This window comes from Cyclopterus lumpus, chromosome 18 (genome assembly GCF_009769545.1).
Source record: "Cyclopterus lumpus isolate fCycLum1 chromosome 18, fCycLum1.pri, whole genome shotgun sequence".
Taxonomy (NCBI): domain Eukaryota; kingdom Metazoa; phylum Chordata; class Actinopteri; order Perciformes; family Cyclopteridae; genus Cyclopterus; species Cyclopterus lumpus.
The window spans coordinates 10,899,738-10,915,170 of record NC_046983.1 but is presented as its reverse complement, the minus strand read 5'-3'; the positions used below and the strand labels follow the sequence as shown (position 1 = coordinate 10,915,170).

Genomic DNA, 15,433 nt, shown 5'->3' with positions numbered 1-15,433 from the left:
GCTTAGATGAAGCATCGTCCTAAAGCCTGGTGGTGAATTTTTTTTTATATTACTGACTTTCCAAACAACCGTGGAAATAGAACGTGCAAGGGCAAATACGAAAACTCTCCCCTCAGTTATGTTCATCCTAACATCTCCCACATGAGCCATGAAATTGCGCTCTGACTTATCCCGGAGCTTCACGTTTACAAGGAGAGATAAGGGCAGTTCAGACCTATTGTTGCAGCCGGCATGACCCTAAACATGAAAGGGCATCTTGGCCATCTCCCATTGTGTGCAGCCACAGTATATATTGAGCTGCATAAACCTTTTGTGCCAAGTGAAAAGAGAGGGGCCTCTTAATTAAGCAAGTGAGAATGCAAGTGACTTGCTACGTGCATAAATGAATACCCAAGAAAGTAACTGTGTCATCCTGGATGTGGATAAATGAATAAGTTGCTGAATGCAAGCGGCAGTAAGTGGGTTAGCATGTAAATAAATGAATAAGTTAACAAATTAGTGTTTAAGTGTGTTAGCATGTAAATAAATGAATAAGGGAGTGAATTACAATGCAAGGGAGTTTGCAGGGTGAATAAAGACGTTATGGAAGCGAGAGTGTCAGCAGTGCGAAGGAAGTTATCTTCATGGTGAAAAAGAAAAAGAAAAGCCTTTGCGGACACAGTTGTTAAAGCGCTGCTTGTTGCCGGGCGGCACGAGGAATACATCTGGCTCGCGCACGTCATATTTTCTCATGTACAGATGACATGCCAATTACTCCTTAATTACACGCGTCATCTGGACTAAAGTGCCCAACGCGAGAACGGATTAATCCTGTTTATTGTGTCGGCAATGACAGTCCCGCTGGACACAGAGCCACAAAACACACACCAAGGGATTATGAGAGGGACTCGGACAAGGCTGCAGGGGGCAGGGGTTGACTGATTCATCTGGAACTTGATTTCTACCACTGACCACATCAGGTATCACGACAAAAAAAAAAAGTGATGGAGATCCAGAAAGTGCCTTTAAATGTTGTTATGCCTTATGGAGGCATAACAACATTTGACTGGTGAAAAGAAGAAAAAAAAAGCTTTAGTTGCCAAAAAACACTGACATTGCCTGCTCACGAGGAAAAGCCAACATTATTGCTCAGCACAATCTGCAATGTGCTTACACACACTTCCATGTCGATGGGCGGCTGCCAAGCCATTTGAATATCGTGTCCAATTGAAATCACCATTTTACATCAAAACCAATTACTTTCTGTCATCGTCACATCTGCACCTTATTATTTCTCCCCACTTTAATATTGCTAATGAGGGAGGGAGTGCATTTGCGACACGATTTTCTATCCGAAACGTGATAGTCATGTGGGGGGGAATGAGGTCATGTTGGCACTGGCCGAATCTGTTTGTATGTGTGTGAGAATCGAGGCCTTCCTGTAACGAGCGAGCCAGATACCCATCGTAAACAGGAAGATCTGAGACCATGACGGGAATATGCGGGGGAGAGGAGGGTGGTAGCTATTAGATGAACACCGAGATAGTGGACGCGGTCGGACCGCAGACCGGGACAGGGAGTTGGTTTATCTTCAGATGAGTGATGGAACAGCCCAGGAGCATGGCAAGGTGGATGCTAGCCTCCCATCGTTCTCAACCCTTTGTTAAAGTCCACACTTCCTGTCCCCAATCACTTCTCCTTGTACTTAGCCTCCATCTTCCTTCCCCTCCTTCCATATTTGCCTCTAATTCATGCCCTGTCTTTGTCCAAATCTTTCTATCACTCACAGCGGCTCACTCCCTCTTGCTTTTGTTACTCCCTGTCACACTCTCTTTCACCATTAGCTCCATCTCCATCCATCTGCTCCTTTTGTCTCTTTGCTCTTTTTCACGAGGATGCCTTGGCAAAAATGGGTATTGACTGTGCCTTTTCTTTCCTCTCATCCCAGCTCCGCTTTCCTTTTCTCCCCCCCCCCCCCATCACTATGTACTCCAGCACTGTACATGCTCCTTTTAGGAGGTGATGTGAAGAGTAGTAGAAATGCACCCTGTAAGGGGAAAAAAGGTGATGATACAATCAGTTTTATTGTGCCGTAAGGATTTTTTTCAGGCTTGTGGTTACACACCCCGTATGCAGGCTGTATGAAAGAATTGCAATTCGCATGCATTTTTTTTCTCTCTCTCTCATTCCCCTTTCCCTTCTCTTTTCATTGCTCAAAATAATTAGACTGCAGTGTAGACTCAGGGGTGTAACGTTTCTGCTCACGTTTCCATGATACACGAGTAAAAGGTCTAAAAAAAAGAAATGGTTGTGCTGCTCTAGAAATTTCTACCTGTGTGTCACCAACCTTCCCCCCCCCCCCCCCACCTCTGAATTTGGACTCAATAGGTTTAAGTTTGATACTAAACTTTCAAAGTGCCTTACTGGATATTCAGCATGACAACAAGCACTATTCCCATGTGCCCTTTGAGTAGAAACATATTTAACTTCACCAACTTCACCACCGGTTTTACAGCAATTTCAAAGGAATTCAAATGTAAAAGTTTGGGTTTGTAGCATTTTAAGTCTTGTTTATGTGTGTTTGCAACCCAGACCTTCATGGTCCGTGAATTTGAATATTCTTGGTGAGTGCTATACCCAAGCGGAACACAAAGTGCCTAACAAGTCCCTGCCCAGAGCGCTAGTTTAGCACAATTCTCCACCAAGAGCATAGCACACCAGGCTTCACCCTCTTTGTGCCACCACTTTCCAAATGCATCTTGCATGACTCGCTGGTGATTTTTAAACAAGCCCAAAAGCAGCCCCACAACACACGGCTCCAAAGGGGGACTCCGACTCGCATCACCATGTGACCGTGATATTATTCATCTGTGGCGGGGGAGGCAAAGCCGCCGCTTTTCCCCCGGCTCCTCCAAAACAGAGCCGGAGTAAGGAAGGGGAGGGTGGAACCGTCTTGTGTTGCGCCCCAGGCTCCTTTTTGTGTTTACCTGCCCCTGCATGGGACTGATGCTATTTTCAGTTCCAAGGCTCCGCCACGGCTAACTGGCCCTGGCCCCTTCATGCCATTTGCCTTGATAATGGGGGCTGGACTCTCAGCGGGGAAAAGGACCCGCCATCACGAAAGTGTCTAAATGACACAGTGGAGTTCATTGATGAAAAGGATTGCACGCAGGGTGGCAAGGCGACCGCTTCTCTGAAGGGCACTACAAAGAGAGGAGATGTGAAATCCTCACAGGAGGAGAACGCAACAGCTTCCCGTATGTCAAAGGGCGAGCGTCGGCCTAATTTGTGGCGTCACACTGTTTGTCTTGTGGCCTGTAATGCATGAGTTAGGAGCCTATGGAGGCCAAGTGCATGCGCCGCTCTAGTGAGAGATCTTTGTGTGGCGCTGAGAAGAAAAAGGTAGAAATTGCAACCAATTTAAAATGTTATATTGTATTTAATATTTTTCAAATATGCAAACCAGTTGAATTTAGTCAATCGAGTTGATTAAAGAGTACTTTTAAAGTGGTCCTGTGTGATTATTTGACACCACCATCTTACATTTGCACTGTTGTGTATCCACTTACATTTCCTGTTGCCCGTTTCGTATGGCATTGTATCCGATGTTATTGTAGAGCGTTTGACTACTGTGAAATGTGACCACTTCCTCCGCTTCCTCCTAATAAGGAGAAAACAATATGACTTGTCAAGGGAAAAGAAAATCACCCGAGCACCAAAGAACGGAAATCACATCAAATGACATGCGGGAGAAACAAAGCATAAGCCGTCTTTTAACAGTCTCAGACAACAAATGATTAGATGTAACACTCTGTTATACCTCTGCCCTCAATTAATTCCTATGAATCCAGCCACCATGTATTAAAATGGCCAGATGCTAGGATAGATTCTATTGGGAGCAATGACATGCAACAAAGTGATATGAATCATCACACACACACACACACACACACACACACACACACACGCTGTGCAGCAGCTCAGTCTCAGAGGGCCGGTGACACAATTTATGGAAAAAGGAAAACAAGACACAGCCACTTGAGTATGGATGGACTGTCAAAAGCGACACTGTTAAAAAAAAAAACACAAATACAAAAACACTGTCAGACTGTATCGGAATCAAACATGTAGGCACACGTTCGACTCTCTAACAGAGATGTTTAATATCAGATTCAATCGGAGACTGTGGATGCAAATGGGAGACTCTTTACAATGAGTCTGAATATTCAAACAAAGATAATTAGCTATGGATTAGCCCCATTTTGGCTTTGAGAGCGCCACTTGTCAGCTGACTCTTGGGAGAAATTGTTTAATCATGAAGACCCTTTGCTTCCTGAGGAATGCCAGCAGCACAGCCCCGACTCGAGCAGGTCTGATTGTAGTTGTCTGCGCGTGGAGCTGGCCGTATTCTCTGTGCACACAGAAAAGTTGTCACATTACATTATTTTTGAGCTGTGAGCCATTTAGCAATTAATCAACAGTCACTTTTAATTGATTTGCGACGTAATGGTTCCTGGTGAAGTGCATTTGTCTGCAAGGTTGTGCTCTACAACGTACACTATTCAAAGTGTGCAGGTCCGGCATATGACAACATGCTATATGCATCAAATCGGTGTGAACAAGTTTTCGCACTCCGACCTATAGATTCAGTCCCCTGTCGACATGATATCTATAGGAGCGGATAAATGCAACAGCAGTGTGAAAGCAAGGCCCAAGGTCATTCTTCAGCTGGCAGTGCACTGGCCCAAATATCTCCTCTGATGTGGTGCTACTAAACATCCCCTATTTCTCATTCTGCACGAGTCTGTGACAATCTCGCCATACTTACCCATTCATTAGCATCTCTCTGCGACTGAAACAAAAGCTGTGGCATTTCAAAGATTACCTGTACTTCAGTGGGGCTGTAGAACCCCCCCCCCCCCCCCTTTGATATGATTCCTATATCTACAAATCTCTACCACAGCACACGTAAATATTCAGCCTCGAGCAAGAATGTGTTTGCAGCAAACAGAAAAAAAGGAAGAATCAAAGGCCATTCAAGAAAGGAAATCATAACATAATATCTATATTTAGCTTCCGTTGTCTTAATTGGCATGAAGAGTACAATCAGATAAGCCTTTTGACTGTGACTCGCATGCCGCTTCAGGAGAGGGAGGAATATAGTTTACCAGCATACATCTTCTGCCAAGATTTTTTTGTTCTCCTTTTTATTTTGTGATTTTTTTTCGGCAAGTCTGTGTTCACCATGGTGCTATTACTCAAGTCGTGAAAGAATCTATCTGACCGGTTGCCACTGGACCGGCAGTTGGGTACATCTGTTGGACACATAAACACCACATAAAGACTGGGAGGTTAGTTTGAACACTTTTTCATCATTAAATCTCTGTTGTCTGAGTGTTTTTATCTCTGCCGCAGTCACGAAGCCAGCCACCACCGAGCCGCATGTCACTCCCATGTTCCCCGCTATATTATGTCTCCGTGGTACTGGTCCATCTGGGCTCTATGAGGTCACTGCACACACCACCTGCTCCGATCGGGTGTCGCCGTTGCTTCTGGGTAGCTTCTCTGGGCACGCGTGGAGAGGCAGATGTATGGATTGAGTGGTACAAATGCCCTCAGACACCCATAAGCATACACACACACACACACACACACACACACACACACACACACACACACACACACATACATAATGTCTTACTGCACTCACGGGGCATACACTGGCGTGCTCACACACACACACTCCACAATTTACATATCCAGTCCCGCAATCGTTTTACAGGTTTCTGTGCAATTTTGTGTTTAATGAGACTTACTGTATGTGGTTCACTAATTTAGGGAGACAATTGCTCCTCGCATGCTCAGGTGGACTTAATAGGCTCACAAGACTGAAAATTGGATTGGGGGGTTAGCAAGTTCCACGGAGTGAAATTCTTACGTCTAAACAGGAAACTAGCCACGTTGTTAAAGATCTAATGCGACGGTGTCGCGTCTGAATCACATTATTCACGGACTTGCTAAGAAAATCAAGGGGACAATGACAATTTACATAATCTTTCAGGTAAATGTATGAATGGAGGAAGACAATAACGTTTGTCATTGAAAGAGAATTCTTGCTGCAGGACTCCGTCTACCCAACAGATGCCCCACTGTGTTTGAAATGTCCACAAAGCTTTTGTTTTTATTTTGCCGAGGTAGTGTTGCCTATACACGTCTTGTTGACACTGTATACATGGTTGATACTGCCACCTGTCCTTTATATTGCCTCTGAATGGACAAAGAAATACTCTCCAAAAGGTTGAATTACCCACTCTGATACTCTACACGCCAAACATGGGCATTTGAGTTTAACGTCTGGAGTTAATTCAAGAACGGAGCAAACAATGGAAACAAATTATCATGGGAAAGAACGATGATTTAATTAAAGCTATTCACACAAATTGCTAAACAACCTACACTATCGTTAGTGCGGAGAGAGACAAAGAGAAAAGAAACACTTTAAATGTGTTAGACATCTACTCTAATATAGCCCTCCATTTTCATTTGCTGAAGCTCTCTTTTTTTTTAACGTTAGTGACAATTCGTGACAATTTCTTCCTGGGAAGCCACGATGAGACTGGTTTATTATGTTTGCACGAATGACATTTCCATTGTGGTTATTGTGCATTTGTGCAGGAATCCCGGTGGGAGCGGTGACATATTTACAGGACCAGCCTTGTGAAAATGTAGCTGTCACTTATTGGGGAGCTACCCAAGGTCAGGGGCGTCAGCTCACTAAACTCCGAGGTGCTGTAAAGTCCCATCTGCTCACTCGATCCAAACCGAATACGTGACTGATGATGGGCAGTCACTCCTTGACAAATGGACCTCGCCAAAAATATCATTGATCCTGAATGTCGAAGGCTACACATCTCTGACATGTTTCTAGTTTAAGGGGTACACACTACAACAATAGATTCAAACCCCTTTAGTTAGATTTTCTACAATGTGCCGTTCACACTGGGGGGGGGGGGGGGGGGGATAAGAACGACAAATCCCCCAATCATTTGATTATGTCCGGGAAACATTTCACAACAAAGCTGAGATCATGAGTTTGAGTTCTAAATTAAAAGTAATTAAGATTCTGCAGGAATTCCATCAAGAACATATTTTAACTACAGCATTTGAAATTAATTTCAAGATCCCGCTACTTCCAGAAGAGAGTGTATCTAAAAGCAGAATTTGTCGCGTACATTTTTTTGCAGTGCACGGAGATGATTTTACTATGTGCGCAGCCAGACCCCGCCTGCTCACCGCGCGTCACTGGCGAGTAGTGTGGACTCGGAGTCACTCCCCTGCCTACTTTTAATAGCTTTGTCATGTGATGGAAAGCAGTTGTAAGACAGGTGCCCTCGGTTCATTCTCGGCGAGGGGCAGCAGTAGCCTGTGTGAGAGCGAGTGGGAAGCGTGTGTGGATTTCTTTTTTACTTGATTTCTTTCTTTTTTTTTTTTTTTTTTTTCCCTTCTTTTTTTTCTTTTTTTCGGGCCGTCATTCAGTGGCTGGATGGCGTGGGACAGGTGTAACCAGGACTCGGTGTGGAGAGAATTAGAGGTGAGCGCACTTCTTTCATCTTTCTAGCCCCCCCTGGACTTTCTTCTCTTTTTGTTTTTGTTTTTTTTTCCGCCCTGGACAACACTGGCTATCCGAGACCGATAAGTCCGCGGCTCTCTTCTCCTCTGGTCTGCGGGTTGCTGGCGGCGGCGTGCCGGTGTAGTGCGCGTCTGGACGCAGTTGAGGATGCGGGGGGATATACAACACGGGAATATATGACAAGTGGAATCCCCTGTTTCGCCTCAGTTAAAGATGTAGTTGTCGTAACGCGTGCGCAGGCTCAGGGTGTCATTGCTCTCCCCCCCATATGATCTCTGCTCAGTCGGAGCGAGTGTTTGCAAGCTTGCGGATATCCTCCCAGCCGCGCGGACTGCACGCGCTCCGGTGCCGAGAAGGTGTTCATGCCCAAAAACGACTGAAATGTCTCAAAGTCAGGTATTTCGCTGATGCGTGAAACCCGCTGACGATAACACTCCCTTTTGATGTGCTGTGTCGGTGAGAAGGCGTGTTATTGTCACACACAAAAAAAGAGGCAAGAGCAAAGGTTGTCCACACTGAGGACTATCTGGCATTGCGCAGGAGCATCATAATACTACCGGTACCGGGCACGTCTGTACGCCAACATCCCGGCGGGTTGGAGTGTTGCACTGGCTGGAGAGCAGCATCTCATGCAGCCAGACGTGATCACTTCACGTGTGTGCCAATGTCCTCTTTACCTGCTGCGTAATTTTGTATCTCTTTGGAGAAATAGCTTCCCCGTCGTCTTTAAACACAAACCTGTCTCACCTCTTCCACCGTTCTGGTTGAAGTGCACACAGACAACAAGGCACATCAAAGGGATACTTCTTCGTCCCCCTCCTCCTAATGTACCGAGTCCGCCAGGCGTGTAGACATTAAAGTGTACCTGGCAACACTGCGTGACGCTTCAGAGGTTTTTCTCTAACGACACGATGTGACTGCAGTCTGGCTGCATGTTGTTATCCACGCTGCGTGGTGAGAATGTGTGGAGAGAAAAGCTGCCGATTAAAGTAAGGATGTGTTATTTACAACCGATTTAGGGATTGCGCTTTATTCACATGCGCCCCCTCTGCACTTTAATCGCCGGGGCACAACACGCTTCCAGTTGTCTGCCCGCGTCGGTGCCACACATGCACGCGTTTCCTTTCCGACTCACTCTATGAAATGCATGCACGTCGACTCGATGATGGAACCTTCGCTGTTTCTACGGGAGGGGAGGGGAGGGGGGTGGGGGGGGGGGGACTCGTCCAGGACGTCAGCGCTTCCTCTAATAATCTTCCTAGCAGGTGCTCTCTGTGCGTTGCGCGTGCGTAAATCACCGGAGCGCTCTGGCGGCGCTTTCATTAGTCCACCAACACGTCCACGAGATAATTGGGCATAGATTGCTCATAGGACGTCCAGCCTCAACACCCCCCACGTCGTTGTTACCGTATTCCCCCCCCCCCCCTCCCTCCCCCCCATTCCATGCCCTGTCAGACTGGATCATCTGTCGCTCTTGCGACATCACGGATTTGTCTCCTCGTAGTCGAAGTCATCGTGCATTGGCGTTGGTGCGAATCCGACGACGGGATGAGCTGTGACAGCGGTGTCTGGCCGCTTGTTCCTACTTGGCACAGCATCCGTCTCCCAGCTTTGCCCTGAGCCGAACCCGACTCTCATCCAGAGAAGCTGCAGGTCAAATACCTCCCGGCTTAGCCCGGAGATATCTATCTACTATCTATCTGTCTTAAGGCCAAACCGTGGCGTGCGTTCATCGGCTGACGTGTTTCCTACACAATTAAGAGTGCACATCCTATCAGGAGCCAGATGGGTTGGGTTTGCATGTGCACAGTCGGAGTGTAAACACACTCACTGTGTTTGCCTTTTGTATGTTTCAGACTATGGATCGCATACTAAAATGAGTGCATTATCCATCGTGGTGAGTAGGCTGTCATTCTCTGGACAAAATCAATCAATACAGTGCAACAATTAGAAATGGGGATCGCACTGTACTGAAGGTACGGGTAAATATTCAATTTGAAATTAACATGCAAAATCAGCTAAGCCCCATAACTTGTTGCCACCTTTTTGCCCTCCACCAAAAACACCTTTTCACATATTGATTTCCTGTCCAGAGCTCTTCACTTGCAGCGGATGATTAGCAGGAAGTGGGGACAGCTGCTACATACAGTCCACATGGGCTCCATTACACAAAAGTGGCTGGTGAATAACAAAATGTCAACAAGCAGCATTTAGCAGGCCTGCGCCTACGGCAGTGCTCGGGGAGGGATGGTGAGAGGCCACGGCGTTCTGCGGGTCGGAGCGGAAGCAGGTTGCAGGTCTGCATGTTGTTGTGCAAAATCAGAACTATTCTGACAAGCAATAGAGACGTCGTAAGAAAAAGCACTTCGTTGAAGGTGGCAGATGTATTCCCAATTATCAAATGAGGGAAAGTGACATTTTAATTGTCATTGAGATGGGAAGCTTAGGCTTTGAATGTTTCACACACTTATGTATTTCCGTTTGTTTCGGACTCAACAGCAGGTGTTCAGAAGACTTTTGTCTGATGCCCAGATTTGGATTCCCCCATTGTTTTCAAACTTGGCACCAAGAATGTATCGTCTAATTTGCATATGAAATATATGTGATTTGTGTCTGACAATCCTCGTTGTTTCCTTTATTTTGTCCCCTCCAGTGTGCTGCCTTGGTTGGTGAAGACCAGCCCCTCTGCCCAGACCTCCCTGAACTTGACCTCTCAGAGCTGGATGTCAGTGACTTAGATGCCGACAGCTTCCTGGGGGGCCTCAAATGGTACAGTGACCAATCGGAGATTATTTCCACCCAGTATGGCAACGATGCATCCAATCTTTTTGAGGTGAGTAAAGCTCACAGTTTGTTTTTTAATTCCAGCATCTATATATTTTCATATTCATTATGTTCATCAATATGTATAACATGGGAACGTGCTGTTTCTAAGCAGCGTGGTGCTATGAAACGCCTTTGCATCCGTAAGTGATTTCCTATGCGCTCTCCCAGGGGTCAGGAGCAAGCTGGAATGATTACAATGTGCACATCTTGAACGCAAAAAAAAATGTCCACCAGTTTACAAACATGCTTTGCATTGCTCCGAAGTACAAAAGGGGAGATAACCAGAAGAACGATAAGCCCAGGAATACCTTTGTTCCCTTGTTTGCATCCTAGCATTCTTATCAAAACGTTGAGCGTTTATTTCTGCCGAGAGTCAGTACCGCGGCACACATCTGAGAGAACGCTCCGGTAGTAAACTCTGGACACTGTATTGCGAAACACTTCTCAAAGGTTGGATTGTAAAACTTTAATCTTTGCTTCCCCCCCTCTCTCTCCCTATTTCTTTCTCTCTGTCTCCTCCCATCCCTCACTTTCCATCTGACTCCCTCTCTCTCTGTCCTCACCCGGTGACAAACGAAGTCCACAGAGGGTGATGATCTGGCCAGGGCCATAAAGCCATCGGTCTTGGGACTGAGTTCCAGTCCCCAGTTCATTATAAGCCTTTATCAGTGCCAGAGATAGACAAGAAAGACTGAGATTGGATGCTTTAGCCTCGCCTCGGGACGAAAAACCCTGTCTGAGAAGGCAGTGCGTGTGTGCCTATGGCCCTGTCATGTGGTCACGTTTCAGGGTCTCTGTTTTGTATTTTGTGTGTGTGTGTGTGTGTGTGTGTGAATGTGTGTGGGTGACTCCTCAGTGGTCTTGCAGGCAATAGTTGATAACAGACTGAATTCTTTCCACGTTTCACCTCCTCTACTACTGCCACTTTGTTCAGAGCCTCTTTATATCACCACACATTCTAGCTCTGTTGACCATCCCAACACACACAAGCACGCACACATACTCACACTCACACAGGAAGGGGCGCCTTAAGTACTAGTTGGTGTGACCGTGGCTCTTCTGGCGTCTGAGAGTGATATGGCTTACAGACACTGAGTGGCTCTGGGGATGGATAAAAATACAAATGAGAGTGTATGCATGGGCTTGTGTGTGTGTGTGTGTGTGTGTGTATGTGTGTGTGTCATTTTAAAACACAATGGAACTTAGCACCCACGGAGGACCCTTGTGAAGGAACTAGCTCTGAACAAGAAGCCTGACTCCCAGTCTGTATTTTGTGTTCCTGCGTAGGCACATGCTCATGCACACCAGTGCACGTGTTTACATCCCAGTGAATGCTGTACATTGCGGTGAGCGGGTGATGTTTTCACACACTGAGCGAGCCAGCAGCCATTGTATTACGCTGAGGTTATGGAAAGGCTTCGATTTAAGCAGTGAAAACTGGGGTTTCAAAGCAAGTAATGCATTTCCCTGACTGAGGAATTTTTTTTCTCCATCTTTGGAAAGTTTCAAGTCACCATATGAAGTGCTCAGTTCATCATACGGCAGGACCCAGCTAATCCTACTTAATCTGACAGGGGAAAGTTTGCCGCTCGGCAAGGATCACAAAGCTGGGGGCTGCAGCTGTACTTCCTGCACCCCCCTGATTGGCCTCTACACAGGGCAGAGAAGCAACCAATCAAAAGTTTAAGATTAGAGAACATGTTAATAACCGGGCAGATTTACAGCCTGCGACTGTGTACTCATTGTTTTCTTTCATTTTCCCTTCCTTAACAAATCAGCGTGTCATCATAAAAATCGCGTGGCAGGTGATCAAGCCTGCTCCGAGTTACACGTGTAACAGCTGGGTGCAGCTGTCCCGCTGAGGCCCCTCTTTTGAAAGTCCCCATCAAACAACGTGCTCCCTGGAAGTTTGAACCGTCTTTCATTAGTTCAAGTAAGTCAACTGTTGAAATGATTTGCAGCTCAGGAAGAAAGACAAACACCTACTGTTCTTTGTGGACCGGGGGCTTGTATTCAGGTTGCAGTTCCATGTGACGGACGGCAGCAAATGAGTAAGCAGAGTTTGTCTTGGTTGAACAGTTGGGACCCGGAGCATAGTTGGTATGCCACAGGGAAGGGTTATACATTGTTAACACCCTGTATACGCAGTGTAAGCGTTTGTTTGGATGTAAATAAGCCCGTGTTTCGATCAGTTCATGCACGTGTGTTCTGTTCCGTAAGCAACATTTGGTCTGAGATCACGAGCTGTCCCATGGCTGGCCTTTTGCTCCATTCCCTGCCACCGTCCCGACTGTCCCTGACGAGAAATGTGGAGAATGATATTCCCCCCCCCTTGTAACTCACACACGCACATAATAGCTGTCGCTCCTGGCACCCTGTGTTTGACACCTCTTCAAAACGGGCCGACCGTGAAAGTCCACAGTCTATTTCGGGCTGCAGTTGTTAAGGGGTGGTTACTCCAATAAGTTCCCAATGTACTGCCAAAGATAATAGCATAGAAGCGTGACCCAAAGCCTTTTTAACCGCGGGACTCCACTCAGATTTCATGTCATGCTTCAACCGTTTGATTGATGGAAACTGGGTCCTGTTAGTTTTAGCCCAGTCGGATTCCGATGTGGACGTCCCGGATGGCGGCCGCACTGGGATGCGCCACGGGGCGCACGTATACAGATGAACGTGTCTGAGTGATTATGCAAGAACATTGGCACCGAGTTCCCCCTCTGAGATTTTAACGCTGCTGTACCTGTCCTGTTGTGTGATACACTGACGATAGATGGACAGGTTGGACAAAAGGACGGGGGGGCAGATAGATAAAAGTGAAACAAAGGGAGGCGCAGCCATAGACAGGAAAAGGCCAACAGATGACACAACAGACACGCAGACAGACAAGGGGACAGATGGGTAATGAAAGAGACAAATGTAGAGACCAGGAACAGCTTGGACTTGTGCCAGCCCAAATCAAAGCTCATGGATTGAAAGTAAAAGGTTGTGGGCTTTGCAGGTAGTAAAATAAGATGCCAGGGCTCAGGGCATTACTCGGATATTGCAATGCATGTGAGCGCACATATGTGGGCCACGCAAGCTTTTTATATTACTCCCAACAGGATGCGGTGTGTGTGTGTGTGTGTGTGTGTGTGTGTGTGTTGGCATCAGACTTTGTAAGGCATCATCCTGCTTTGTCTCGCTTGTTTGAGCGTTTTTGGACAGATGCTCAGGCGCTTATATTTAAGTAAAAGCAGATTAAATTGATTGGGTGATCTTTAGTAGGCTTTGATAAAACATGTTGTGATTAAATGTTTTTTCTTCCTTCCCTGCGAACACGTGTAAGCACAGATTAGCTCACAAACTTGTTGAAAAAGTAGTGCGCACAAAGTCATCGATCCTCTGCTCTGCAAGGAATTGTCTTGCCCACACACACGCACACACACAGACACACACAGACACACACAGACACACACACACACACACACACACAGACAGCAGAGTCCCTTATTGTCCCTGTTCTTACTCCCTGCTGAATGCCGGTTGCGTTTATTTTGCAAATTTATGCTGACATTTGAGAGTACACCACCCGCACCAGTTCACCGCTCCAGCAAAGGGTGTATGAATTATCATATTCCCCTGTATAATATGATTTTCTCAAGTGAGTCTTATTACAATACACCATACTTTCCTCATCTCCAGTTCCCTCCAGTTTTTTACTGTGTTGATGCATTGTTTGCACTGTGTGATGGAAGAAATCCTCCATCACTGTCAAACTGAAAGGCAAACCGCGCTCTCAGACCCGCGGCTATGCTGTTTCAAGATACACAAATGAGAGGGAGCGCAGACAAGTAGGCGCAGACGTATATAGTAGAGAGATGCAGACTTAGGCTGTCCAAGGCTGTGTCTTCTTGGAGCGTCTGTCAGATCCACTCCACAACAAGAGCTCTCAGCCCACCGCCCTGCAACACTGTGGGCTTTGCTCTCTGCCATCCCCCTCTCCCTCCCCCTCTCCCTCTCCCTCCATCCCGCTGTCTTTTTTCGCTCCCAAGGCAAAGCATTTGTTCCTGGCTGATGGGAAGTTGAAGCTGCAGTGGCAAAACAAATATATTCTGGCCTCCAACAATCGCTTCTGGAGCAAAAGCAAAAAAAATAAAGAGATGGTGAGCAGGGGGGACGAGGGGGAGGGGGCCCAAAAAAAAGAGTCCCCTCAGGGAATGTTTTGAAAAAGAGCAAGGGAACATCCTTCGGTCTGGTGGTGGCTTCTTGGCTGCATGTCTTGCTCCCCCCCCCCCCCCTCTCTCTCTCTCTCTCTCTTTCTCTGTCTCTCTCTCTCTCTCTCTCTCTCTCTCTCTCTCTCTCTCTCTCACACACACACACACTCAAGCCACATTCCCAGTGGGCCACTGCTGCTGATTGAGGCCTGGTTTGGTGTTCCTGCCCCAGCTGATCCCCTGCCCCACCCCCCTGTGGATACCCATCTCTCTCATCACACTGGAGCCACCGATGTGTTCGTGTGCATGTGTGTCTTTTGTGTAATTGAGACACCCTATACAAAGATCAGATAGTGGTCTTTTTTTGGCTAGACACAACACTATCATCGCTTTCTGTTTTGTGTGTTCATGTGTGTGTATTGGCCAGGAATGACTATTTTTAGTACCTGGGGTAATCTCCACTAAGAGCCTTTCAGAGCTGTTTCACTTAAACCTGGCCAAAACACTAAGCCAATAATCCCCCCCCCCCCCTCCCCCCACACTTATACTCTCACACACTCAGCAACACGTTTCAACGATGCCGTGCGATAAGACCAACCTTCCTTGTATTATTTAGTAGGAGGGATGTATAAACAGTGGATTCCTAGAATGCTTTTATGCTCTTCTCCTTTTGCAACCAAAAAAGAGACGGTGAAAGCACAAGATGGTGTTTGCATAGATGAAACGAGTTGATAAAAGAGTGACAGGTAGAGCTATAGCCAGTCGTGAGAAAACAGTGTGAATAACAGACAAAAGGGGAAAC

The 15,433-nt window shown here is 46.6% G+C and overlaps 1 protein-coding gene across 2 annotated transcripts in view; it reads left to right on the top strand.

The window, feature by feature from the left end:
• The window catches only part of ppargc1a (peroxisome proliferator-activated receptor gamma, coactivator 1 alpha), a 234,357-nt gene that overhangs the window by 191,960 nt on the left and 26,964 nt on the right, over nt 1–15,433 (top strand). Inside the window, exons 1-2 of one of the 2 annotated variants that reach the window (XM_034557833.1) lie at nt 9,472–9,506; nt 10,263–10,442. In XM_034557833.1, the coding sequence (XP_034413724.1) occupies nt 9,486–9,506; nt 10,263–10,442 (201 nt within the window). In that variant the 5' untranslated portion in view covers nt 9,472–9,485. Of the gene's footprint in view, nt 1–9,471; nt 9,507–10,262; nt 10,443–15,433 lie in introns of those variants that run through there. The other variant, XM_034557832.1, reaches the window with a different exon arrangement.